Source organism: Abramis brama (assembly GCF_963993115.1).
Source record: "Abramis brama genome assembly, chromosome: 7".
NCBI classification, from domain to species: Eukaryota; Metazoa; Chordata; class Actinopteri; order Cypriniformes; family Leuciscidae; genus Abramis; species Abramis brama.
Window position 1 is genome coordinate 2,513,568 of NC_139969.1, and position 26,033 is coordinate 2,539,600.

At 36.4% G+C, this 26,033-nt stretch overlaps 1 protein-coding gene across 3 annotated transcripts in view; it reads left to right on the top strand.

Annotated features, from left to right (window-relative positions):
- Positions 1-26,033, top strand: part of ncana (neurocan a) — an 81,083-nt gene that overhangs the window by 36,468 nt on the left and 18,582 nt on the right. Inside the window, exons 5-11 of one of the 3 annotated variants that reach the window (XM_084119323.1) lie at positions 1,072-1,199; positions 2,550-2,831; positions 4,163-4,267; positions 5,322-5,759; positions 9,500-10,687; positions 19,079-19,183; positions 24,009-24,614. In XM_084119323.1, the coding sequence (XP_083975449.1) occupies positions 1,072-1,199; positions 2,550-2,831; positions 4,163-4,267; positions 5,322-5,759; positions 9,500-10,687; positions 19,079-19,183; positions 24,009-24,118 (2,356 nt within the window). In that variant the 3' untranslated portion in view covers positions 24,119-24,614. Of the gene's footprint in view, positions 1-1,071; positions 1,200-2,549; positions 2,832-4,162; positions 4,268-5,321; positions 5,760-9,499; positions 10,688-19,078; positions 19,184-24,008; positions 24,615-26,033 lie in introns of those variants that run through there. The other 2 variants (XM_084119321.1, XM_084119322.1) reach the window with 2 other exon arrangements.

The following is a 26,033-nucleotide window of genomic DNA, read 5'->3' on the forward strand; positions in this document are numbered from 1 at the left end:
GAATTAATTGGCTTTACAGCCGCTCTAGAATAAAGTTATTGTCCAGATAAAGTTAGTTTTTGATTGATTCACTTCCTTTGCAAAGATCATTAGTAATTAAAGGGATGGTTCGGAGTAAAATCAACCTAGGGTCCTTTGCACTATATCTGGTAAATTACCCCACTAATAATGCCCAGAATGGACCAAACGTCTACAGTAGTACAAATAGGTTCTGTACTCAGAGATCAGAGAACAAAGGGAGTGTTTTCACTGTAGGACAGGAGAGATCGAGACAGAGACACACTGTCACAAATACAGTTCAGTCAGAGACCTCTACTTTCACAAACTCACTAACTTAATGCAGAACTTTACAGCCATGACTGAAGGAGAACAGATAAAGATGAGACTAGGAGAGGGACAGACACCAGATACGCGTGTGTGTGTGTGTGTGTGTGCCACAGCCTGAGAGACTGTGTGTAATGTGTGTGTCGGACCTCAGTGTGTTTCCCTACTGTCCACTCAGTAATGTCTGTGTGTGTATGTTAAAACACTGTGGTATCAAATGTTCACACATATTTTAACTTGTTACACTGTTAATTTGTACAATTAATTTAATTTGTACATTCAAATTTAAGTTATGTTATAATATTTTTTTGTTTTGATGTATTTATAATTACTCTATGTATTCCAAGCTTTGGCAATATTGTATTATGTACAGTCAATGCCAATAAAGCAATTTAGATTTGATTTGACAAAAATATAAACATAAGGGTGATAAACGAATGGGTCCAAAACTCGGGAATGATCTTTTTCCGTCTCAGTTAGATCCGCCAAATCTATAATTGCTTTCAAATTTATGCTAAAATCACACGCTATGTGAGAACACTCATGAAGGGGTTTCAAGTGCATCTGTGTCTGGTTTATGTGCTTTATGTATTTTTAGCATCATGTATTAACTGTTCTTCTTTATTGTGAAGAACAACTCGTGTTGCATTAAACTGTGCTATATGAGAATGAATAAATTAAAAAATAAAACTATATTTACATACGGATTCGTCTGGATTTCGTCTGATCTTACACTCCTCTCCACAGGTATCCCGTACAGACACCGGAGCTCGGTTGCTTTGGACACACTGAGTTTTCTCGTGGCGTGAGGAATTATGGGAAACGGGACCCCTCGGAATTGTTTGACGTGTACTGTTTCGCCAATGACATGCAAGGTGGGTTTCTGAAAAGCATGTTTTAAAGGGCTCATCGGATGCAAAATTCACTTTTATATGGTGTTTGCATATAAATGTGTCTTTGCAGTGTGTGGACACAACCGCCATACAATGGAAAAAATCCATTCACTCCTTTTTTTTTTAATCCTCAAAAAGCCTAAACACTCTCAATAATCAGGTGTTTGGGTTTCCTGAGCAATATGATGTCATATTGGGTGAGCAGTTGCTCATTATCATTTAAAGAGACATCCACCTCATTATCATTTAAAGAGACATGCACCTCATTATCATTTAAAGAGACATGCACCGAAACGGGTCGCTGTGAGCAGAGCTGTTTTTGAGGAGGTAAAAATGGTGTTTTAGTAGTTTTACACAATCATTGAGGAATTTTAACCAAAATATGTTACAAACTTTACATGAAGACCCTAAAGAATCATACCAACTTGTGGAAAATGGGCATCCGATGACCCCTTTAACGTATTAATATACTATATGTATTAATATACTGCTTTGATATGCTTTGAAACACTAACGCACTAACTAACTAACTATAATTATTATTATAAATATTATTCATAATTTTTGTATTAATTGTAAATTATGTATTAATATATTAAATATTTATGTAAGTATTTATTTGATGTAGTATTTTATATAAGTATTAACTAACTAACTATAATTATTATTATAAATATTATTAATCTTTTTTTATTAATTGTAAATTATGTATTAATATATTAAATATTTATGTAAGTATTTATTTGATGTAGTATTTTATTTAAGTATTAACTAACTAACTAACTTTTATTATTATTATAAATATGATTAATTATTATTATTTATTTATTTATTTACGTATTGATTTTATATTAAATAGTTATTTATTTACTAAATAGTATATAATGTAGTATATTATTTATTAAGTATACTATGCATTCAATAAATAATTTTATATATAATATTACATTATTTATTTATTTGATATATTAATTATTTATTTACCAAACAAATAAATGTACTTAATAATATACTATTTACTAAATAAATAATTAAATATATAAATATGCATAATATGTCATTAAAATATAATAATTATAATAAAAATAATAATAATAATGGTTTATTATTTATTTATTAAATATATTTTAGATTATGTATTAATTTTATATATTAAATATTAATTTATTAATTAAATATACAACACAATATACTTTAATGTTAGCTAATTGTAAAGTGTTCCCCATGTATTCTAAACTGCTGGTTGTGTTGTGACATTAATTCAGCTGAACCCACAAGCCATCAGTCGAGCCGAACCTCACTCACACCTGTTCTGGTCCTGTGTCTCTCCAGGTGAGGTGTTCCCCGTCTCCGTCCCGGATAAACTGACCCGTGCCTCGGCCTCTTCTCACTGCGAGTCTTCAGGAGGCCGGCTGGCCAGCGTGGGTCAGCTCTATCTGGCCTGGAGATCCGGCCTGGATCACTGTGAGCCGGGCTGGGTGTCTGACGGGAGCGTGAGGTCTGTCATCAGAGCGCTTCGGTCCGAGTGTCCCGGAGGAGAACCGGGCGTCACAACCGTTCCATCAACAGAACTGAGAAACGGATCCGCTCGCTTTGATGCTTTCTGCTATCGAGGTACACACAGAAAGAAAATGGTACAAAAGCTGTCACTGGGATGGTACCCTTTAAAAAGGTTCTATTTTTACTACTAATATGTACACTTTTGGTATTATATACCTTTGAGGTATACTTATATGCATTTCGATTCGATACATATCACGATACTGAACTCACGATATGATATTATTGCGATACTCCAAGACATTTGGTTAAAGGTTAACAAAAAATGGACTTGATTTAAAATGCTAAATTTGATATTACAGTGTGTATGTAAATGAATAGACTTGGACTTGGTGCTGAAACCCAATGCAGGACAATAGAGACACCAGAATAACAATATTCATGATTCTGAAGCTGAATTATTTTAGACGAATATGCATTTCTGCATTTGCATATGCACACTGCATCATTATACATTATATTCAACATTATATATAGTAGTTTAATGTAGTACTGACACTAAAACTCTGAAAACTTGATTTTTTTCTTACACAGTCATTTTTAACTATCCATCCACGATACATATTGTTGCATTTTTGTATTGCGGTATATTGTGACATGATATATTGTTACACCCCTACTCTATTATGGTCATTTTATAGATCTAGGGATGCAGTGGGGATTTGATCATGGTTAAGAGATGTTGTTAAGCATTATGATGATGTGAGGCAAAAAACGTATTGCTGGAGATGTTCGGCGTAATGCAAAATGTCTACAGTGTATTGCATAATATTTTTAACAACTTCAATGTTGCATGTTTAATTCAACAAAAGCCATTCAGCTTTCATTTTCAAAATATATATATTTTTAATTTTCAAAACCAATTTAAAATAAATAAAATCTATTATTATTATTATTATATTTTAATATAAATATGTATATAATTGTAATATACTTATATTAATTGTTTATTATATATACTGTAAATATTGTTTTAAATATTGATTTACTTAATAAATAAATATACTATATATACTATTAAGTGTACTATGTATTAAATAAATACATATTGTAACATTTAATATTAATACATTATATTAATTTTTATAATATATCCATTTTTATATACTTAACAATTTATTTGAATTTGGTATTCCATGCATTTAAGAAAATTTGCAAACTTTGCACAGTATACATACTGCATACTACATTTATTTTTATATTTTTTATAGTAGATGCAGATGTCATTCTGAATGTACCCTTAGACGTTACATATAGATTTATTTATCTGACAAGACTGTCCCTGGTAATCGAACCCGTGACCTTGACGTCGCTTGCATGTGCTCTACCACTCGAGTAATGTGTTTAGAGAGAAACTGCAGTAATTGAATTGAATCCGTCGACAGCAAAGAAACCGCAGAAGGCTGTGACGGGCATCATGAAGTCCTTGCTGAGACCGTGGAGGTACATCACTGGAGACGACGCATCCCGATCTCACTCGGCCACCACTGGTACAGTTCATTATACACTCGACATTCAGCATTAACCAGTGGGTTATCTGTTCAGTCACCGTCACTTATACTGAGTCCACATTTCTATATTCTAAATCCATCAAAACATCTTGTTTGTTATTGGTAAAGGGAGCATATTTTACCTCATATGTCCATTTTTAATATCAAGGTTTTTGCATTAAAAAATAGTCATCATTTTGATTGTCAGGTCCATTCTTCAATGAGAGTTTAAGAGATTTTTATATGACCTTGCAAACATTTTTTTAATGTTTTGATTGATAATTAAACTCTGCAGATTTAAATATATCACCAATGTGATGTTGCATATTTTTAAAAGTTAGAATGGTTTGAAAACTATAATGAAAGTCAGTAATATTTTCCACCAAAAGTCATGGAGTTACAGTATATAAATTAGAATTTATATAAAACTTAATGTTACATCGACCTTTCTATCTAAGTTTTCAAAAGATCAAAAGAAATTAATACTTTCATTCAGTAAGGAAGCATTAAATTGATCAAAAATTACAGTAAAGACATTTATAATGTTACAAAAGGTTCTATTTGAAATAAATGCTGTTCTTTTGAACTTTCTATTCATCAAAGAATCCTGAGAAATAAAATGTATCACAGTTTCCACAAAAACATGAAGCTGTTTTCAACATTGATAATAATAATAAATGTTTCTCGAGCTTCAAATCGTCATATTAGAATGATTTCTGAAGGATCATGTGACACTGAAGACTGGAGTAATGATGCTGAAAACACAGTTATAATTACATTTTTCAATATATTCACACAAAAACAGCCATTTTAAATTGGAATATTATTTCACAATACTCCTGTTTTTCCCCCCAAAAACATTAAAAAATCGTACTGACCCCAAACTCTTGAATGGTAATGCATGTTGTTAAAATGAGTTATTTCACATAATTGCCATGCAAAGATCGAGTTAAATCTGAACTATCCTGTTTCATTTGGAAATGTCATATTGAAAGTAAACAGTGTTGTGTTTCCATGTTAAACTTAATGAAGCTCCTCTCTGACTGTGTTCCAGACGCACAGTCGGATCTTCCCGACCTTCATCCCACTAACTGGACCGGACAGGTGGATTTGGACAAAGATTTGGATCTGCACATGGCCGCTGACGCCCCCGAGCTCTCAGACGAGTATCTGACGGTCCGTCTCCGAGCTGGAGACACGTCTCTGGACTGGAGCGGCCAGTTGGACTCGTTCCCAGACGGAGAACAGGTGGTTCCGGCTCCGGGGTCAGATCCGGGTCCTGGAGGCTCAGCCACAGAAGAAGAGGATGAAGATCTATCCGGTCAGTCTGTCAGTCCTACAGCTCCTCAAGGAAAGAGCAAGAGTTCCCTCAACAACATCGTCAGCTCATTGTGGAAACCCTGGAGCTACTTGACAGGAAGTGATGCGGAGGCGACAACCAAGAGTGCGACGCCCGTGATGGACACGCAAACCACTGCCACTCCTGACTCAGGTGACTATTATGAGCATCTTTCTTTAGTGTGTAATGTTGCTGAGTTCCTCTCTATATCAGTGTCAGTGTTTCTGAACTCCTGAAACGCCTCCATTGTAGTCTTGAGTTTCTCTCGGGAACGAACACATCACAATATTCCTCATTATAATAATTCATATGCAGAATAAAGGGGCGGGGCCTGGTTGAGTTAGTTAGTAGTGTGTTAAACTGGCGGTTATGGTAAGGGGCGGGACATTTCCCAAACACACTCGAAGCGCTCGACCAATCACAACACACTGATCCAGCTGACCAATCAGAGCACAGTGTGCTTTTCAGGAGGAGGGGCTTCATAGAGACAGGAACTAAACAGAGCGTTACTGACAGACTGGGAAGAGAGGATATTAAAGTCCCCCTGTGGTGAAAATCTAGTTTTAATGTTGTTTATGTGTCTATGTGGTGTTTTTAATATGCTTTAAGACAAACCATGTGTAAATTCATAAGTCGACACCATTGCTGAGTATTTTCTCCTTAAAACTGCAGTGAACCAAAGACAGTCTCAAAAACACGCTTTGAAATCGCTGGTGTTTCTGACGTCACAAACTACCTTGTAACCAATCAGATCAACGTGTGATCGTCAACCAGTGGATCTCTGAGCTGAGTGAGTGAGTGGAGGCGGGGCTCATTTGCATATTCATAGAACCGCGTATACTAAATGAGGCAAGGGTGTCGAGTTACACTCAAGATATTTTAAGGCATTAAATATGTCATTTTGATGATCAAAGATGGGTTTTAAGGGATGAAATGATTGACTACAGGGGGACTTTAAAGAAGCATCTGAAATAATAAACTAAGTACAATGTAGTGATTTTTCGATACATATATAGATATAACTGAAATGCTTTCAATATTAATTTTCTGCAGAATAGATACACAATACCAGCTGCTCTTTCTCTCTCTCATCTCTCCGACAGCGAGTGACACACAAACCCGCCTCTCTTCACTCACTCATTTCATTTGCTCCGGCGTATTGCACGCACATAAAGCCGCCTCTCAGTACTAAACTAAGTTCTTTTTCTGCACTTAAACAGTCAAATACATAAAATAATGTCAAAATGCCGGTCTTGGCGAGTATTCACGTTAACACAGTCAGTTGTGTTTTAAGTAACGTAACGTAACGTAAACAGTTGAGAAAGAAAATGCACGTGTAACAGTATAATGGATCCGTGCGTCAGATCAACGTGTGATCGTGGAGGCGGGGCTTATTTGAATATTCATAGAACCGCGTATACTAAATGAGGAAAGGGTGTAGAGTTACATTCAAGCTATTTTAAGGTATGAAGAAACATTTTTTCCAAGGAAAAAACATTTAAATATGTCATTTTGGTGGTCCAAGATGAGTTTTAAGGGATAAAATTATTGACTTCATGGAGACTTTAAAAAGTATTTATCTGTATATTCCTGTAAAAACATGAATAAAAAAGTGTGTCCATCCATCTCAAGTCTAGGAAGCCTGAACATTAAAGTTTCAAGATAATACTTCAGTTAGTGTCCTTTCTGCCTTCATTAATACAGATACCTTGTCTGGTCCAAACTGAACCCGACAGCATTAATGTTTAACGTCAAATGGAAACTTAGGCCTGTCTCCTACATTATTAAAGTCCATTTTCCATGAAGACAGAATTTGGGCTCTGTCCCAGTGGAAGCTTCATAATTGAGGGTTGAAAGCCAGAAACAGGAAAACTGCTACCACACTGTTCACTTATGTACGCTAACTGTACGCTTGAATACTTTGTGTGGTTTATTCTGCTGATATACCAAATATACATGGGACCTCATGTATAAAACTTTCCAGTGATTTCATCCTGAAAGTGTATACACGCACAAAAGCTTGAATCTGCGCAAAATTCCCTTTATAAAACCCAGTCAGCGGATAGTGACAATACAATTGTCACTGACAAACAAAACAGTCTAAACAAATCTAAATTCATTATTTTTTGTTTAACTTCTGGATAATGACTTTATATAATTTGAGTGCTTAACTCCATTAATGAGAGTGCGATATTTCATCTAAATGTGTATATATATATATACAAATAAAAACAGTTTTTAAATCATTCTGTTGTGCACAAATGGTGTGCACATATTTACGCTAAGTTTATTTTTTATAAATCCCAATATGTGCGTGTAAATGATTAATTGAATAAATGAAACATTGCGTATGCACAAAAAGGGCATTGAAATGTGCGAACATAACATTTATACTGTACATCAGGCACCTTGTCTGTTCGAAAACCTACTGCACTACTACACCGCATTTAAGACAGACTATTTCACCCAATATTTGTTATTTTAGTTTATTATGTGGAGAATTTCAGACCACTCATCCATTAAGATGCTGCTTTAGGCCAGAAACAAGTTCACAAATGAAGCCGCGAGCATTTGGCCTGCAGGCGTACTTAGATTATTAGCTTCTAGCAATGCGAGATTAATTTCACACACAGTTCATAACTGAATGCAAGATGCGCTGGCCAAGTGCTTATGTACTTGCGTTAAGTTTGTTTTTCTGCATTGCCTATATAGAAGCAAGGCAGCTCACTAGGTTTTGGAACAGCTTCTTTTTTTTTTCATCAGCTGGTTCTTCTTGCTGTGATATTATATTGTGCATTAAGTGAAAACATTTGGGATTTAATTTTGTGAGCGGCACAATGTGAAGATCAGACGTCTCCTATGTTTTAATAAAGAATCAGTGTTATTTCAGTATTATTTATATACTAATATAGTATTTATTAGTATTTTGAACTAGTTATTTTATTTTATTATTATTAATTTAGTTTAATTTTTTTTTGTAAATTCATTAGGTGTTTTAATTTCAGTTTTATGTTTTTGTAATTTTTGTACTGCAACTCGTTTTAATTTAAGTTAGCTGCCAAAGCAACATTTCTTTTTCCTTTCTTTCTTTCTTTCTTTCTTTCTTTCTTTCTTTCTTTCTTTCTTTCTTTCTTTCTTTTCTTTCTGCTTTATTTTAATGAACAAAAACTACTTTTTTAATAGTTTTAGTTTTAGGCTTTTGCCCAGATTTTTGCTCCAATTTGAGTCAATGCCCAGTTGCCAAAAGTTAGAGCCAGTCTGCAGATTTGAGTTGACAGATTTCACAGAAAATCACACAGTGTATAATGGAAACATTTTTAGCTTCAAACCTGAATTCCATCCAGTCAGACTTAGAAGAGATCAAACACACTTGATATTTTGAGCCGATTTTAGAACACATTGTTTTCGTTTGTCATGCGTCTCCTAGCAATGTGTTTTTGCTTGAGTTTGTGTGTCGTTTAGTGAATGCTGCTCAGTTAGAAAGACAGCAAGTGCATGATGCCTGTGAAATCTGTTCAGATTATAAAAGTCGTGTATCATTCCTGCCCTTATTGGTAAAAATGGTGCATCTGATCACCTCAGCAAAACACATAACTTGAGAAATCATTAGCACAAACGGACATGAACAGATGGAGTTACACGCTAAAGTTTGATTCAGTTAACTGATCTTAAAAATGAGCAACAGTAGTAGTGATGTTTGACCACTAACAGCCTGAAGTCTTAGATGAGTAAATAAAAACTGGAGTCAAATGAATAATTAATGAGAAAGTCTGGCAGACAAATTTCCGCTCTCTCGAGACAAAAAAAAACAGATTGTAGAAATGAATCCGAGAAGATGCACTGCTGATTGAATAAACCACCACAGTAATCACAGCTTGTGTTTGTCTTCACAGGGTTGATGTCATGGTGGAGTCGCTCATGGCTGTCTCGTCCTTCATCCGTCACTGATAAATTAAGCACATCCAGAAGTTCGGACGTGTCGACGTCAATCCTGCCAAACACCACGGGCGACAACCGCACGGGTCGACCTGCACAGAGAATAGGAGATTGGGTCGTGGTGACCGAAATACCTGAGCAGAAAACCAAAACCGGCAAACCCAAAGTCTCTGTATCAACTGAGAATTACTCTGGAGAGAGTAGAGTCCTGGAGACGGAGGGCAGCTCGTGGGGAGATACGTATCTGTCGTCCCAAACGCCCCTGATGGTGGCGACGTCGAGAACCGGTTCCCTCGCCACCACCAGTTCTGGTTCGCTCGCCACCACCGGTTCCAGTTCGCTCGCCACCACCGGTTCTAGTTCGCTCGCCACCACCGGTTCTAGTTCGCTCGCCACCACCGGTTCCAGTTCGCTCGCCACCACCGGTTCCGGTTCGCTCGCCACCACTGGTTCCGGTTCCCTCGCCACCACCGGTTCCAGTTCGCTCGCCACCACTGGTTCCGGTTCCCTCGCCACCACCGGTTCCCTCGCCACCACTGGTTCCGGTTCCCTCGCCACCACCGGTTCCCTCGCCACCACTGGTTCCGGTTCCCTCGCCACCACCGGTTCCCTCGCCACCACCGGTTCCCTCGCCACCACCGGTTCCCTCGCCAACACCGGTTCCCTCGCCACCAATGGTTCCCTCACCACCATCGGTTCCGGTTCCCTCGCCACCACTGTTTCCGGTTCCAGTTCCCTCGCCACCACTGTTTCCGGTTCCGGTTCCCTCGCCACCACTGTTTCCGGTTCCGGTTCCCTCGCCACCACCGATTCCCTCGCCACCACCAGTTCCCTCGCCACCACCAGTTCCCTTGCCACCACCAGTTCCGCACACGGCCGTGAGGCCCGTGGAGAAATCCAGTACAGACGCAGGAACAAATCCAAGCGACCCAACCCAAGCACCACTGAGATGACGACAGCCATCATCCAGAGCACAGCGACACCCTCTGGAGTGTCTTTTAGTGCTGAAAACAGTGGGTCGACCATCTCAACATCTGCAGACGAGTCTTGGACGGCAAGCTTTGGAACGACAGGAACCAGCAGCGTAGAGCTGGATCTGAGCAGCACCGAGGCCGTCAGGAAGAACCACTCCATTGGAGGAGATGGTAAGAGTTTATGTTTTCAATCAGGGCCGTACGCAGGGTTTTATAAATGCTGAGGTTGCTAATGGGGGTTCTGTGATATTTACGGATTACAGGAATCACGTGAATTATATACAAAATTCTGTCATGAAACTCTAGATGGCACAGGCTAATAGGTCCTAACTCAACCTGCTCGTAATCACATCATTATGTATAGGGCACAGCTGATTGGTTCCTGCTGTATCAGTAGCCAATGAGCTTGCGTGCTTCACCTTCAAATATACGGGTAGCATTTGCCTTAGCAGTGCAGCGTGCTTTCAGAAACCCTCCACCTTCCTCAGCTCCACCTCTATAGATCTGCTATGAGATTTTTAAATAGATATAGAATAGAAGAGAAAAAAGAAAATAAAGTGTTAGTATTAACGGATCAAGTGTTGCCGAAAAAGATGCGTCTTCAGCCGTTTCTTGAAAATGGCTACGGACTCAGCAGCTCGAGTTGAGTTAGGCAGATCATTCCACCAGCAGGGAACAGTCTAGGTAAAGGTCTGTGAAAGTGATTTTGTGCCTCTTTGAGATGGCACCACGAGGCGACATTCACTTGAAGAACGCAAGCTTCTGGAGGATACATATGTCTGGAGTACCGAGTTTAGGTAAAAGGGAGCAGAGCCCGTGGTTGTTCTGTAGCCAAGCACCAGTGCCTTGAATTTGATGCGAGCTGCAACTGGCAACCAGTGCTATTTTGTGAGGAGAAGTGTGACGTGTGTCTCTTCAGCTCGTTAAAGACACACTGCACTGGATCAGTTGCAGAGGTTTGAAAGTGCAAGTTGGAAGGCATTACAATAGTCCAGTCTGGATAGAACAAGCACTTGGACAAGGATTTGTGTACCATAATGTTGTATGAGGCAAATCTGCAGGACCGGGCATTTCTAGCAATGTGGTCTGTGAAGTTCAATTGATCATCAATCACAACTCCAAGGTTCCTGGCTGACCTTGATGGAGTTATGGATGACGAACCTAGCTAAAGGGAGAAGTTGTGGTGTAATGTTGGGTTGGCCGGGATCACAAGCAGCTCAGTATTCGCAAGGTTGAGTTGAAGGTGGTGGTCCTTCATCCAGCAAGAAATGTCTGTCAAGCAGGCTGAGATGTGAGAAGCTACCTTTGGATCTTCTTGTTAGAATGAGAGGTAGAGTTGTGTGTGTCATCAGCGTAGCAGTGATAGGAAAAAACATGTTTCTGAATGACAGATCCTAGTGATGACAAGTAGATGGAGAAGAAAAGTGGTCCAAGCACTGAGCCCTGAGGTACTCCAGTAGTCTTAGACACTTCACCTCTCTATGACACCCTACCTGAGAGGTTGAACCATTGGAGTTTCGGTTCCTGAGATGCCCTTCATCTTTAGGATTGACTGGGGGATCTGGTGGTTAACTGTGTCAAATGCTGCAGACAGATACAGCAGGATGAGAAGTGAGGATTTGTAAGACATGTTTTGTGTAAGAAAGCTATATGCGAGGAGGGCGTGAGTCATCATGAATATTGATGTGTTCCACACCTGAGAAGACAAAGACCCTCCCCTAATGTCCCTATCAGGTGGGACTGTGAGGGAACTAGAACAAAGAATGTGGAGAGATTAAAATAATTGCTTTTTGATTATTTGGATTTATTTAGAACACAACATAATCAACAGAAGGACAAAAATGCACATTATTGAACAGGAACTGTTTCAGGAATGGCACAGGAATTAGATCAGTGTGATCTAAAGACAGAGACACACACCTTTGTGCCATTCCTGAAACAGTTCATGTTCACCATACCTGTCATTTCCAAGGTGTTTGCTTTTTCATTTTACCATGTTCATGTACAGAGACTCGTGTGAATGTTTAAGTCAGCAGGACTCATCAGTGGCATCTGGTCCCTGTAAAAAAAACAACAACAACTGTGAACATGCTGATATCAGGAGAAACTAGGGTTGCACGATTTGGGGAAGAATATCTAATTGTGATTTTTCTAGTTAAAACTGCGATTTAAAATTCACAAATATATAAAGAACACCAGGTTTGTTGTGACTTATAGGCATATACTTGTAGGGCTGCATAAAATAATAATAACAATAATAATAATTTTTACTTTACAGAAAACTTTTATTTTTGGGGGGGAGAAATGCAGGCGGCCTATAACTATATATCACTACACTAGAGAAAAATATATGGATTATCATATGTTACTTCAAATGTTATCATTTGTTATGAAATGAGATTGGACTTAAAACATGTAGCTTAATGTTTGACGCATTTTGCTTTTCAAATGCACAGCGTGAGTGTTCCAAACTCACAGCGCTTGTAGAGACCATTTACTAAAGCGATCGAGCCGCTCCTCACAATGAAACATTATTGTTACCACATTATAAACATCTACGTTTGAGCAGATATCCACGAACACCGTATTAGGGGCTGGAAAACAAGAGGGATTGATGACATCATACTTGTCATTTGCGCAGGTTACATTTAGATAGATTATGTAGACAAACATTTTGTTTCTTTAGAAAAGTGCAACCTTATAAAGCCAAAAATGTTTTGATGAGTTTTTTTTAACTTAAGTTGCTACAAAGAACCATTAAACAACCTGTTTTCCTCCTGTTTTGAGAGTGTGTCCTGATGCCTGCACAGTATTTACACCAGATAAGAGATTTTGAATAACCTTTGAATCAGATATGGCAGGTGGGTGGACGTCCAGGTGCAGGAGAGAGCCTCTTGTTGGGTTTAATTATGCGATGAGTGTGTGCTTTGGGCGGCGGGCTCACTGAATGAATATTCATATTGGTGCATGAATATTAATCAACGCCCACAGATTTGCTTATAATACTGAGAGTTTGCGGCAAGTTAGGAATATTTGGATGTCAAAATGGACATAAAAATCAATTTCACACTAGTTGTGCTGATTGTCTGGCGTAGCAACCAAACCATTATAATTAATGAGCACATGGCAGATAATCAGTACATTTCATTGACTCGCGGCCTGATGTGTCCGATTCACTTTTCACATGTTTCAGAATCATTTAAAAAGTGCAGAGACACAATATAACACTTATTAGCTATGCTCATGAATATTAATTAAATTTGGATTGTTGTGGAATGTAGGTTAGTGAGGAGCTTTTTTCATTGATATGAAATAAATGATATATCGACTAATCTATACAGCCTATTTCACTTTTTGTAATGGCTTTTCAGTCACTCATGCGTGTGTGTATGTGAGAGTGTGTGTGTGTGTGTGTGTGTGTGTGTGTGTGAGTGTGTGCGCATGTGAGCATGTGCGTGTGAGTTTGTGTGTGTGAGAATTTGTGAAAGTGTGTGTGAGTTTGTGTGTCTGTGAGAGTGTGTGTGTGTGTGTGTGTGTGTGTGTATAAATGCATGTATGTGCCACTATTCAGCTCCCAGCTGTTAAGCACTTCATCCGGCTCTTGAAAATGTGATACGCTACAGTGGGAGGTGTGTGTGTGCGTGTGTGCGTGTGCGTGTGTGTTCACACTCGTTGTCTTCAGCATCTGCTCTGATTAGCTCTGACTCTCAGGGAAAGTGTTTTAATGCACAAGAGCTCGTCACATTCATGACTGCAGATCTTCTTTTAGTCTCCACTCAATCTCTGGCTGCTAACTGGCTTTTCTGTCTTTTCTCCGGTCATGTTAGAAGCAGTCGGACTGACACAAACCGACATTCTCTAGTGTCTCCTGTCTGTCGTCCTGAAGAATGCCAGATTTGACCTTCAGTGTTACATCACCTGTCAATCAAAAGAGCCCTGTGGCCTGTACAGACTGACATGACTGATGTGGAGGAAACACACTGACGTCTGTACCAAATATATATATATATAAATATGCAACATTTCTCATTTTCATTTAGTTGAAAGTACATGAAGTACTAAAATAACTAAAACAAAAAATGTATAAACAATATATAGATATTTAAGAAAAACTAATAAAAGTGACAAAACACACACAATTACTAGAACTTTAATTATAAGGAAACGGAATTTCTAAAAATAAAAACGAATTAAAAAGAACTATAATATATCAGTGATATCAAAATAACATTGGTCTGTATGTTTAAATCTCTTTTATTTTGAAAAAGCTAGAAAATTAGATCTTTTAAATATTAAATATTGTATTTTTAAATACTGTAAGTGTGACATTTTTATCTAACTAACAGGATTTTTGTATAAAATGGTATGTGTATTATTTATGCGCAGCGTGTTAACAATATCATTGAAGTGTTTTGAAGAAGATTAAAGCACACGCTGTGTTAATATGATGATGTGTAAGTAAATTTGCAGCTGTGTAAACACTGAATTAAATCAGTCTGCCTGATGGGTTATTCTTTACCCCTGATGATTGTGCGATTATCACACTCTATTTCTCTCTCTCAGTATGCAATATTTGCATATCGCTCTGCTTTGTGAGGTTAAGAGGGCAAATGCAAAGGTGAGAGGTGATTTTTAACAGTTATATAATGTTGCATATAGTTTTCTGTGTACAGTATATCCCATCATGGCATGCTGGTGTGACCTCAAGGATGTGGCTCGTTTGCATTTGTGCTTAAAACAAGCAAACCAATTAGGGCTGAAACAATGGTTTGCCATGTGATGCCGGTAATTAAGTGAAAAGGGGCGTGGCCTGTGGAACGAGAGGATTATTGGCGGGTTGCTCTCCGCACAGTTACCATGACAACAGAACCTCAATGCATTATAGAGAGTTTGTGAAGCCCATCAATGTGAGAGAGAGACAGAGGAAAAGACAAAGACTAACATAGAAAAAGAATTATACAGATATAAACCTTTATGCATTTCTTGCTTCTGTGGGGAAAAAAGAGATATTCTTATATTGACATGCACTTTATTGCTCATCAGTCACTGTGGCTAGTGGTTTTCCAAAGTTACTGGCCACTCAGTATTTTCACTGGCCACAATTTTGACATCGATACCATGGGGAAAACTGGCATATAGATGTTTTTAATATTATCTCGTAATTTTGCAGCGGGGATATTAGGCTACTGTCCCTTTAAGACCTGACGCACGGATCCATTATACTGTTACACGTGCATTTTCTTTCTCAACTGTTTACGTTACGTTACGTTACTTAAAACACAACTGACTGTGTTAACGTGAATACTCGCCAAGACCGGCATTTTGACATTATTTTATGTATTTGACTGTTTAAGTGCAGAAAAAGAACTTAGTTTAGTACTGAGAGGCGGCTTTATGTGCGTGCAATACGCCGGAGCAAATGAAATGAGTGAGTGAAGAGAGGCGGGTTTGTGTGTCACTCGCTGTCGGAGAGATGAGAGAGAGAAAGAGCAGCTGGTATTGTGTATCTATTCTGCAGAAAATTAATATTGAAAGCATTTCAGTTATATCTATATATGTATCGAAAAATCACTACATTGTACTTAGTTTATTATTTCAGATGCTTCTTTAAAGTCCCCCTGTAGTCAATCATTTCATCCCTTAAAACCCATCTTTGATCATCAAAATGACATATTTAATGCCTTAAAATATCTTGAGTGTAACTCGACACCCTTGCCTCATTTAGTATACGCGGTTCTATGAATATGCAAATGAGCCCCGCCTCCACTCACTCACTCAGCTCAGAGATCCACTGGTTGACGATCACACGTTGATCTGATTGGTTACAAGGTAGTTTGTGACGTCAGAAACACCAGCGATTTCAAAGCGTGTTTTTGAGACTGTCTTTGGTTCACTGCAGTTTTAAGGAGGAAATACTCAGCAATGCTGTCGACTTATGAATTTACACATGCTTTGTCTTAAATTCATATTAAAAACACAACATAGACACATAAACAACATTAAAAACTGGATTTTTACCACTGGGGGACTTTAAAAGACTACAATGTACAATATACAATTGAAAAATGTATATATTATATATAAAATTATACTAGTGTGTCTAGTAGGAGAGACTGCGTTACACACTACTGATGAAATCCACCCGCATTTGGCAAGTGTTAATGTCAAGCCCTGTTTATATGTATGTGATGTGTATATATATGTGTGTGTGTGTATATATATATATATATATATATATATTTGTGATGTCTTTAAATGTATATCACGTATATGTCCTTGAGTCTGTGAATTGACTTTCACACACTTAAGATTTTTCATTCCACTGCATCTTCGATTCTTTCTCTCTCTGTATATATATATATATATATATATATATATATATATATATGGTGATGTGGTTGTGGGATTGTCACAGTTCAGGTCAGTGGTGAAACTCATTCAGTGTGTCTGTAAACCCATTACAGGCCTGAACGAGCGCACGTGGTGTGATGAAGAGAGGCTCTGGAGAGAGCAGAACTAAATGATAGTGTTGTGTTTTCAGACTGACTGACTGTCATCATGACGTCTGTTTATTCTGCTCAAGATCCACACACAAGTGACCAAACGCAGCTTATCTTTAGTGGGGTGAATCTAAAACTCATGATGCCACAATAATAGACCAGAACGCAACATGTATAAATATGTCCTCGATGCAGGGAAGTTCAAGCAGATCTACTTTTGCTATCGCTCTATAAATGATAAATACGTACTATTTCATGTCATATTGTTAGTCTGACACAGGTGGAGGTCGTTTGTCATGTGTGAGAGTTGTTTGATCTGTGTTTGAACTCAACTAGAGGGGAAAAAATCAACAACAAAAAAATGAAATTGCCATTGTGATTTAAAATTATTCAAAATTCAGCTATGTTTGGAGGACTGCACAATTTTGTGCATAAAAAACCAAAAAAAACATGAATTTATTTTATAATAATTATATATAAATATATTAATTATATTGATTTTTATAATGATAATAATAACCACTCATTATTATTATTAGCGGTATTAGTAGTATTCTAATTTTTTATAATTATTGATTTTTATAATAATTATATATTCATATAAATATGTTAATTATATTGATTTTAATAATAATAACTTTTTATTAGTAGTAGTAGTTGTATAATTTTTTTTAATAATTAATTTTATAATAATTATATTTTAATATACTGTAAACATAATAATTATATAGATTTTGATCATAATAATTATTGTAATTAGTATTATTACATATTATTATTATTATTATTATTACTAAAGAATATTTAACAAATATTACTTTTATAATATGTATAATATTTAAAAAAATTGCGTTTAAGAACAATAATATAATACTAATAATAATACATTTATTTTACAGTGCAGCTTTAAAAATACAATATAAATATTTATGGCTCTCTTAAAAATGTTGCGTCATTGGGCTCATAAAGCTTCTAATTTCATGCATACATTTTCTGTTTGATACACTAAGCTAATCACGGTTTGGGTTTGATTTTGATTAATTACACACACCTTAAACACATACTGTATTTAACAGTATGCCGCTGTTTAGTGATGTCTAAGTCAAGCGTCACTATTATTATTGCTCATATTAGTGTTAGATATTTAAACAGTTTTGCAGCAGGTAAAGGTACGAATCTAGTTCCTGTCCGTCAATAAAGTGCCAGTGGTGTAATGTAAGACAAAGATGACCCTGGACCACAAAACCAGTCACATGGGTCAATTGTTTTAAATTGAGATTTATACATCATCTGAAATCTGAATAAATAAGCTTTCCATTGATGTGTGGTTTGTTAGGATAGGACAATATTTGGTTGAGATACAACTATTGAAAATCTGGAATCTGAGGGTGCAAAAAAATCAAAACATTGAGAAAATCTCCTTTAAAGTTGTTCATTTATGTTCGCGATTGTGCTGCATTCACTCACAAAAATACATGTTTTATATATTTACGGTAGGAAATTTACAAAATATTTTCACGGAACATGATCTTTACTTAATATCTTAATGATTTTATGGCATAAAAGAAAATTCTATCATTTTGACCCATGTAATGTATTGTTGGCTATTGCCAGAAATATACCTGTGTGACATGTGACTGGTGACGTGATCCAGGGTCACATGATGTTTGTAAAACTGGACTCATTTACCAGGTGTTCCTCATGAACCTCTCTGACGTGTGTCTAACTCTCATTAGTCACGTGTGTGTGTGTCTGTGTGTGTGTGTGTGTGTGTGTGTGTGTGCGCGTGTCTGTGTGTGTGTGTGTGTGTGTGTGTGTGTGTGTGTGTCTCTGTGTGTGTGTCTCTGTGTGTGTGTGTGTCTCTGTGTGTGTGTCTGTGTGTGTGTGTGTGTGTGTGTGTGTGTGTGTGTGTGTGTGTGTGTGTGTGTGTGTGTCTCTGTGTGTGTGTGTGTGTGTGTGTGTGTGTGTGTGTGTGTGTGCTTTATAATCACAGACAGATTGTGATGGATCACCTCCACAGCACCAGTGACAGCAGTGTGTGTGTGTGTGTGTTGTGTTGCAGTGGACGACAGATGCAGTTGTCTTCATGGAGGGACGTGTCTTCCTCACGGAGAGGCTTTCCGCTGCTTCTGTCCGCAGGGATACGCAGGAGAGAGCTGTGAAATCGGTGAGACTTTAAACTGATATGAACGTTTTCTCACGTCATGGCGATCTGAACCTTTATTTCTTCTGTGGATCAAAAAAGAAAGAAAAGCTGCTCTTACAAAGAAAAAACTTGTGTATTCAAGATTTTCAGTGAATAACGACTTATATTTTAGTCTGTTCCAAATGCAAAAGATCTTCCAAAGACTTCAAATATAGCATATGGACTACTGTCATGACGCTGTAATGCGCTTTTTATGACTTTTTGGATATAATAACTAGCAGTATAAACATAATGTTTGGGTGAAATATCCAGATGTGTAATTGCTTTTTACCTATGACAGTTTTTAACTCATGAACTCGTTTAACTCATGAACCATCTGTCGTATACAGTCTGTGTTCTTCAGGAGGACTTTATCCAGACTGTGATTTAAAACAAGTAAAAGCTTCCAGTTCATCCTAATGTACAGTTCCCCAAAAACACACATTATCACACACATGCCCAGGGATCCAACGTTTCACTGTAAAATATCAGGAAACGTTCAAATTCAAATGATTTCCAGGCCTAAAATTGCTCTTTGTATATTTGTATATTAGATATTTTATATCTACAAACTGATTTAAAAGGTAGGAAATAATTAGAAAAGTTATGAAATTTAATTTTATCAAAATGTGTGAATATCCTGAATCTATTTAATCACAAGATTAATTGGCCGCCCCCCCCAAAAAAATGTCTAGAAAGTGATTTTTCATGAATAACTGGAAAGGTTGTTTAAAATGTCAAAAAATATCAAGTCTGGGTGAATAAATGTTGGAGCTTCAGACTTTTTTGCGTGTTATTAAAATTTGCATGATATTTTACTATGATTTATATTATAGTATTTTTTTAATATTTTGAATTAGCTTTTGTTTTTATATATTCAGCTTTTAATTTAATTTTAGTTTAAGTTTTAGTAATTTTGTTATGTGCTTTTTTCAATTTTATTAGTTTTTGTTATTTTAAATGTTTCTATTTATAGCTTTATTTTTATCACTTTTTTAATTTGCCAAAGTAACATTTCTCATTTTCATTTTAAGTTTTTAAATGTTTTATCTAATATTTATATTTGAGCTATTTTTCAGCCATTTCAATTTCCAAAAATAACTTTTAATAATTTAAGGTTTAAAAAATAATAACCAGTAAGAGTTTAATACTATAAACTGAATATGGAGCAGCTCAGATCATTTGACGAGAAGTGTTTCATATTGAGATTTCAGATCGTATCTTCTCAGATCTGAGGCGTTTGAGACTCGATGAGACGTGTGTGTGAGACACATCAGCAGAAACACCCGAGAAACCAGAAACTTGCCATGCCATTTCTCTTCATTTTTAAATGCAGCTGCCATATAGGCAGAGGTCAATACAGAGGTCAGAGGTCATGTAGTCCATCATTTGACACACAAAGGCATGCGTTTGGGGGGTCAGAGGTCAAGGGAAGGCTGACAGCTTTTATTTTGACCTCGTATTTACAGCAGTGTGTTCTCAGAACAATGAGATGAAGGTCAATGCTAATTCAGTTTGTGCTTTTATTATAATTAAATGAAAAGGCGAAGTGCTTTAGATCAGTGTGTTCGGCTGGTAATAGGTGTAGTTTTCAGGAGATAGTTGAAATCGTTCATCCAAACCTTCACAGCTTTTCTTCCCAGTGTCTGGAGACTGTGTTTGACTGACACAAGAAAGAGGTTTGAACATGATGAGTGTTTTCATGTGTTCTCGCTGAGGCTGTACTGTATGTTTGCAGTAATCTGCTGTTAATCTGCGCATGATTTGTTTCTGTGAGCAGAAGACATGAAGACTTCAGAAGCTCACAGGCTTTAGCTCATGTAGACTCGCAGCGCTCGCCCAGCGGCTCCCGGTTTGCATAATGTATGAGCCAATTCAAATATTCATGAAGAGCAGAAGTACCTTGCGAGTCTTTAAGACACGGGATATGACTTCAGGAGAGGCTTTTCCTTTCTACTGACGAATATCAATATGGAAATCAAGATCAACCACTGTTCACGTATTTAATGAGATGTTTAAGGGGGAATTCATCTCTATATGTAGCCTATGTTTGCACTGTATGTGTGTGTGTGTGTATAGGGCTGTCGATTTAACATGTTAATTTAATTAATTAGTTATGGGAAAGTAATGCATTTAACACACCCGCCCCAGACCGAGGTCATAGGTCATCTTACACTTCATCCAGCTGATGGTGATGGCAACAACTCACTGTGTGATGAAGCCTATAGAATGCAGTTATATTCCCCTAGAATTCATGATATCAGGGCAAAAATGTAGTTTTTGTCTCATATTTATTTATATCGTGATATATTTGATCAATATCACACTAGTGCTGGTTTTGAGTGATATTGATTTTATACAACAGTTCAATAAATAAGAAGCTAATATTGTGTTATATTTTAGACACAATATTGTAGAACTGTGTCTCTGAGCAACAGACAGTGATGCTTTGTTTCTGAATGAATCAGCGTTTCGAGCGAATCAATCGGATGAACCAATGATTCAATGACTCGTTCATATTTACTTCATTCCTGAATGAATCAGTTGTTCGAACGAATCGAATGAATTAGTGACTCGCTTACTCCAGGGGCCCCGCGGATCCTTAAAAGGTCTTAAATTAGATTTTTTTTATTTAAGGCCATAAAAAGTCTTAAAAATATATATATTTTTTAAAATGTCTTATTGTTACTTATGAAAGGTCTTAAATTTTAGATGACACTTTGACTTATACTTATCTAAATGCTTTCGAAATTAAAATGATCTAATTAGCGTAGCCCTACGTATTTTTTTTTAATTCTATCTTGGTGGATTTGCTTGTTCACGTGACAATTCGCGTCACTTACGGCAGTATTTTAGCCTGCGTCTGTCTCCTGCACGCGAGAGGAGAGAAGAAAACGAGTGAATGTCAGTTCAGTTGTAAGTTCACTCTTTATGTGCTTAGGAGTGTGTGATGTTGTCTATGAACTATGATGATATTGTAATCATTGTTTTAACTATGTACGAGGCACTGCGAGTGCGAGCTGACATCGCGTTTCTCTCATGCTTGCTTTCACTGCGTGATGTGTCAGTTTATAGATCTCCCCAAATGAGTTTTTGTCTTATATTTATATCATATTATGTTGTTATATTAGAATATCACATGAGCAAGAGTGCCGTTTTCCTGTGCACAATTGCAAATGTGCTATTTATTTTATACAACATTTAAATTAACAATAAAGTTAACATTGTGAGTTACTTTTTGGACACAATATTGTCAATTTTCACTTTATATTGCCGACGAGAATTTCATAATGAAGCCGTGGTCCAACAGACAGCGATTATTTTTTTTTTATTATTTTTTTACTGAAATCCGCGTTTTGAACGAATCATTTTAACGATTCAATGAACAATCACTTGTTTTCTGAATGAATCAGCCGTTTGAACAAATCGGTTGACTCCAACAACTCGCTTATTAAAACAGTGACTTGCCGCCACCTACTGGTGGTTTTAGTTTCATATTTAAAGTATCCTTTAATTAAAACATTAAAATTATAAATCATTTCATATTTAAATATTGAATAGCTTTATTTATGCAATTGTAAATGAAGTGTAAATATAGTAATGCCAGTTTTGATGCCGCTTCTGTGTCACCTCTGCACTGCAAGGATGGATTTTAATTTAATGATTTATTTTGACATTGGGACTGTGTTATTCTAATATAATTTAATTTAAATGTTAGAATTTGACATAAAAGGTGATGCATACCTCTAAATACGTTTAGAAACAATGTCCATATATAGGTGAAAATGTCCCTGGAAATCAATTTAAGGTGGCAAATATTGCCCCTTAATAAAAATGTTAATTTCGGTCACTACTGTGAACTGACCACTGCATAGAATATAAAAAAATATGAATATCTTCGTGAGTCTGCTGTCAACAACAGGCCTAAACCAGCCAGGGTACCAGTACAAAAACACAATCAGTAAAATATCATTTAATTATTATCAACAAAACTTTGAAAATATCGAGACATATTTTTGTCAATATTGCGCACCCCTAATGTACGATATTAATTTTGATTTCTTCAGGTCTTAAAAAGGTCTTAAAAAGCCTTAAATTTGACTTTAAAAATTGTGCAGATACCCTGTTACTCATTTAGACGTTTACCACCAACTGGAGTTTTAGCTTCTTATTTAGTGACATTTCATATTAAAAAAAATTAAAAAAATAAAAATAAAACACTTATTTATATATATATATATATATATATATATATATTAAAATTATAATATTTTATTTTATAATATATATTAAATATTATTATTATTATTATTATTTATTTATTTATTTTTGTGAAAAGAAAGGAGTACTTTTAGGATCACTATATTTGTTTTGCATTGACAGTAACATTACAACATTTTCCCCTCTACTTTCTTTTGTTTATTATACATCTTGTAATTCTTTTATAACTCCTGTTTGCCTCACTGGCTCATTAGATTCTCATATGACAGTAACAAATTACTGTATTGCAGTAAAAAGTGCTGCATATTATATTAATCAAATATATGAATCCATTTTTTATGTATCGTAATATAAATCAAAGGCAGTACAACAAATACACCCCTAATACATAAATACTTTATCATTTAAAATTACATGTATTTATCATTATTTTTACATTAATGAGAATTTGTGGAGGAATGCTTAATCATCATGAAAATAATAACTTTGAGTTAATTGTATGATGAAATATGTTCTTGAGAGGCTTTATGACATTCAGCTTATTCAAGTTTTCATCAGGCTTCATTTTCTTCCCGTCACATATAAGGAGCCGTGAAATGGTGTGATGAACACAACGCTCGAATCCGTCACGCATTAAGTTGCTTAGAACATCCCGAGCTCAGAATACAGCCTTCCCATGATCCTCTGCTCGTCTGAGATCCACTTAAAGCCTAAGAAGTGCATGAGTCTGACTGAAGCAGAGACGTTTGGGACTGATGCCGTTAAACAAACTTTTAAGACTTTCAACTTTATCTCTTCAAGCTCCTCTGATGGCAACTTTTTTGCAAGCCTGACAAACGCTGAGCCTCCGAAGTGTTTGCTATATTGGGAAATGTCTGCGTTAATGTCCTATAAACAGTCTGTGGATGTTTTGGTGAGTAATCCGTGAGCTTTAAAGCGCTTACACAGGTCTGTGACAGACGCTAAATGACTCTTCACGCTTCACATTTCCTCATGCTGGAATCTGCTCGAGTCAAGCTCTCTCCTGTTTCAGAGAGATCTCATGATCAACTGTCCATCTGTGAGCTTTTCAAGGGATCGTTCAATCAAAAATCAAACTGTCATCATTTACTCACAAATCTGTGTATGACTTTCTTTTTCCTGTGGAAAACTGTTTTAAGCTGATTTTTTTAAAACCATATTAAAAAGTTGGATATATATTATCCCCATACTTATGGTGTACTCACATATGTACTATAATGCTAATCTCAACTGCATGAAATATTATTTTACATTTGTTTGTTTTTTGCATTTATGTATTCAAATCGGTTTTACATTGCATTGAAGGTTTACATTTGATCAGTTCATGCATTCCCTGGGAATCAAACTTTGGTGAAACCTAAGGATTTTAAAGTCCCCCTGAGGTAAAAATACAGCTTTTAATGTTGTTTATGTGTCTATGTGGTGTTTTTTAATATGCTTTAAGTCAAAGCATGTGTAAATTCATAAGTCGACTCCATTGCTGAGTATTTTCTCCTTAAAACTGCAGTGAACCAAAGACAGTCTCAAAAACACGCTTTGAAATCGCTGGTGTTTCTGACGTCACAAACTACCTTGTAACCAATCAGATCAACGTGTGATCGTCAACCAGTGAGTGAGTGGAGGTGGGGCTCATTTGCATATTCATAGAACCGCGCATACTAAATGAGGCAAGGGTGTCGAGTTACACAAGATATTTTAAGGCATGAAGAAATTTTTCAAGGAAAAAACGCTTAAATATGTAATTTTGGTGATCAAAGATGAGTTTTAAGGGATGAAATGATTGACTTCAGAACATTGTGCTTTTCAGAAGGAGTGGCTTCGAGACTCAGAGGATCATATGACCTTTAATCATGAATTGATCTGTGATGTTTGAATGAGAGCGTGAGACTCAGGAGAAACGCTTCAGAAACGTCTCTGACCTGCTGTTGTTTAATGAATCGTCTGTCTTTCTTCATGAGCTTGGATCATATGATGCCTGTGGGTGTGTGTGGGTGTGTGTGTGTGTGTGTGGGGGGGCACTTGTTCCATCCCAGAATGATCCTTTACTCCTGGTTTTAATGAAACCTGACAGCACTGCTTGCTTCTGTAAATATTTTGCCACGCTGTTCACACACACTGACAGTTTATTACTATGAATGAATGTAAAATTATGCAAATGTGCTGCGCTCTGTTCTCCACTTGGGTGATTCGATTATGGGTTTAATTAATATCTCTGTGATCAGTCAGGATATGAACACTGGTTAAGGAGGTTTAAAGAACACCCGTTAACCATTTCTAATTATGCATTATAATACTTAAAGGGATGGTTCGGAGTAAAATCATTCTCAAATGGGTGGTTATTCTCAAATATTTCAACATTGATAATAATCATAAATGTTTCTTGAGCATCAAATCATCATATTTGAATGATTTGTGAAGGATCATGTGGCACTGAAGACTGGAGTAATGATGCTCAAATTCAGCTTTGATCACAGGAATAAATTACACTTTACTATATATTCACATAGAAAACACTTATTTTAAATTCGAATAATATTTCACAATTGTATTATACATTTTTGATCAAATAAATGCAGTTCGGTGAGCAGAA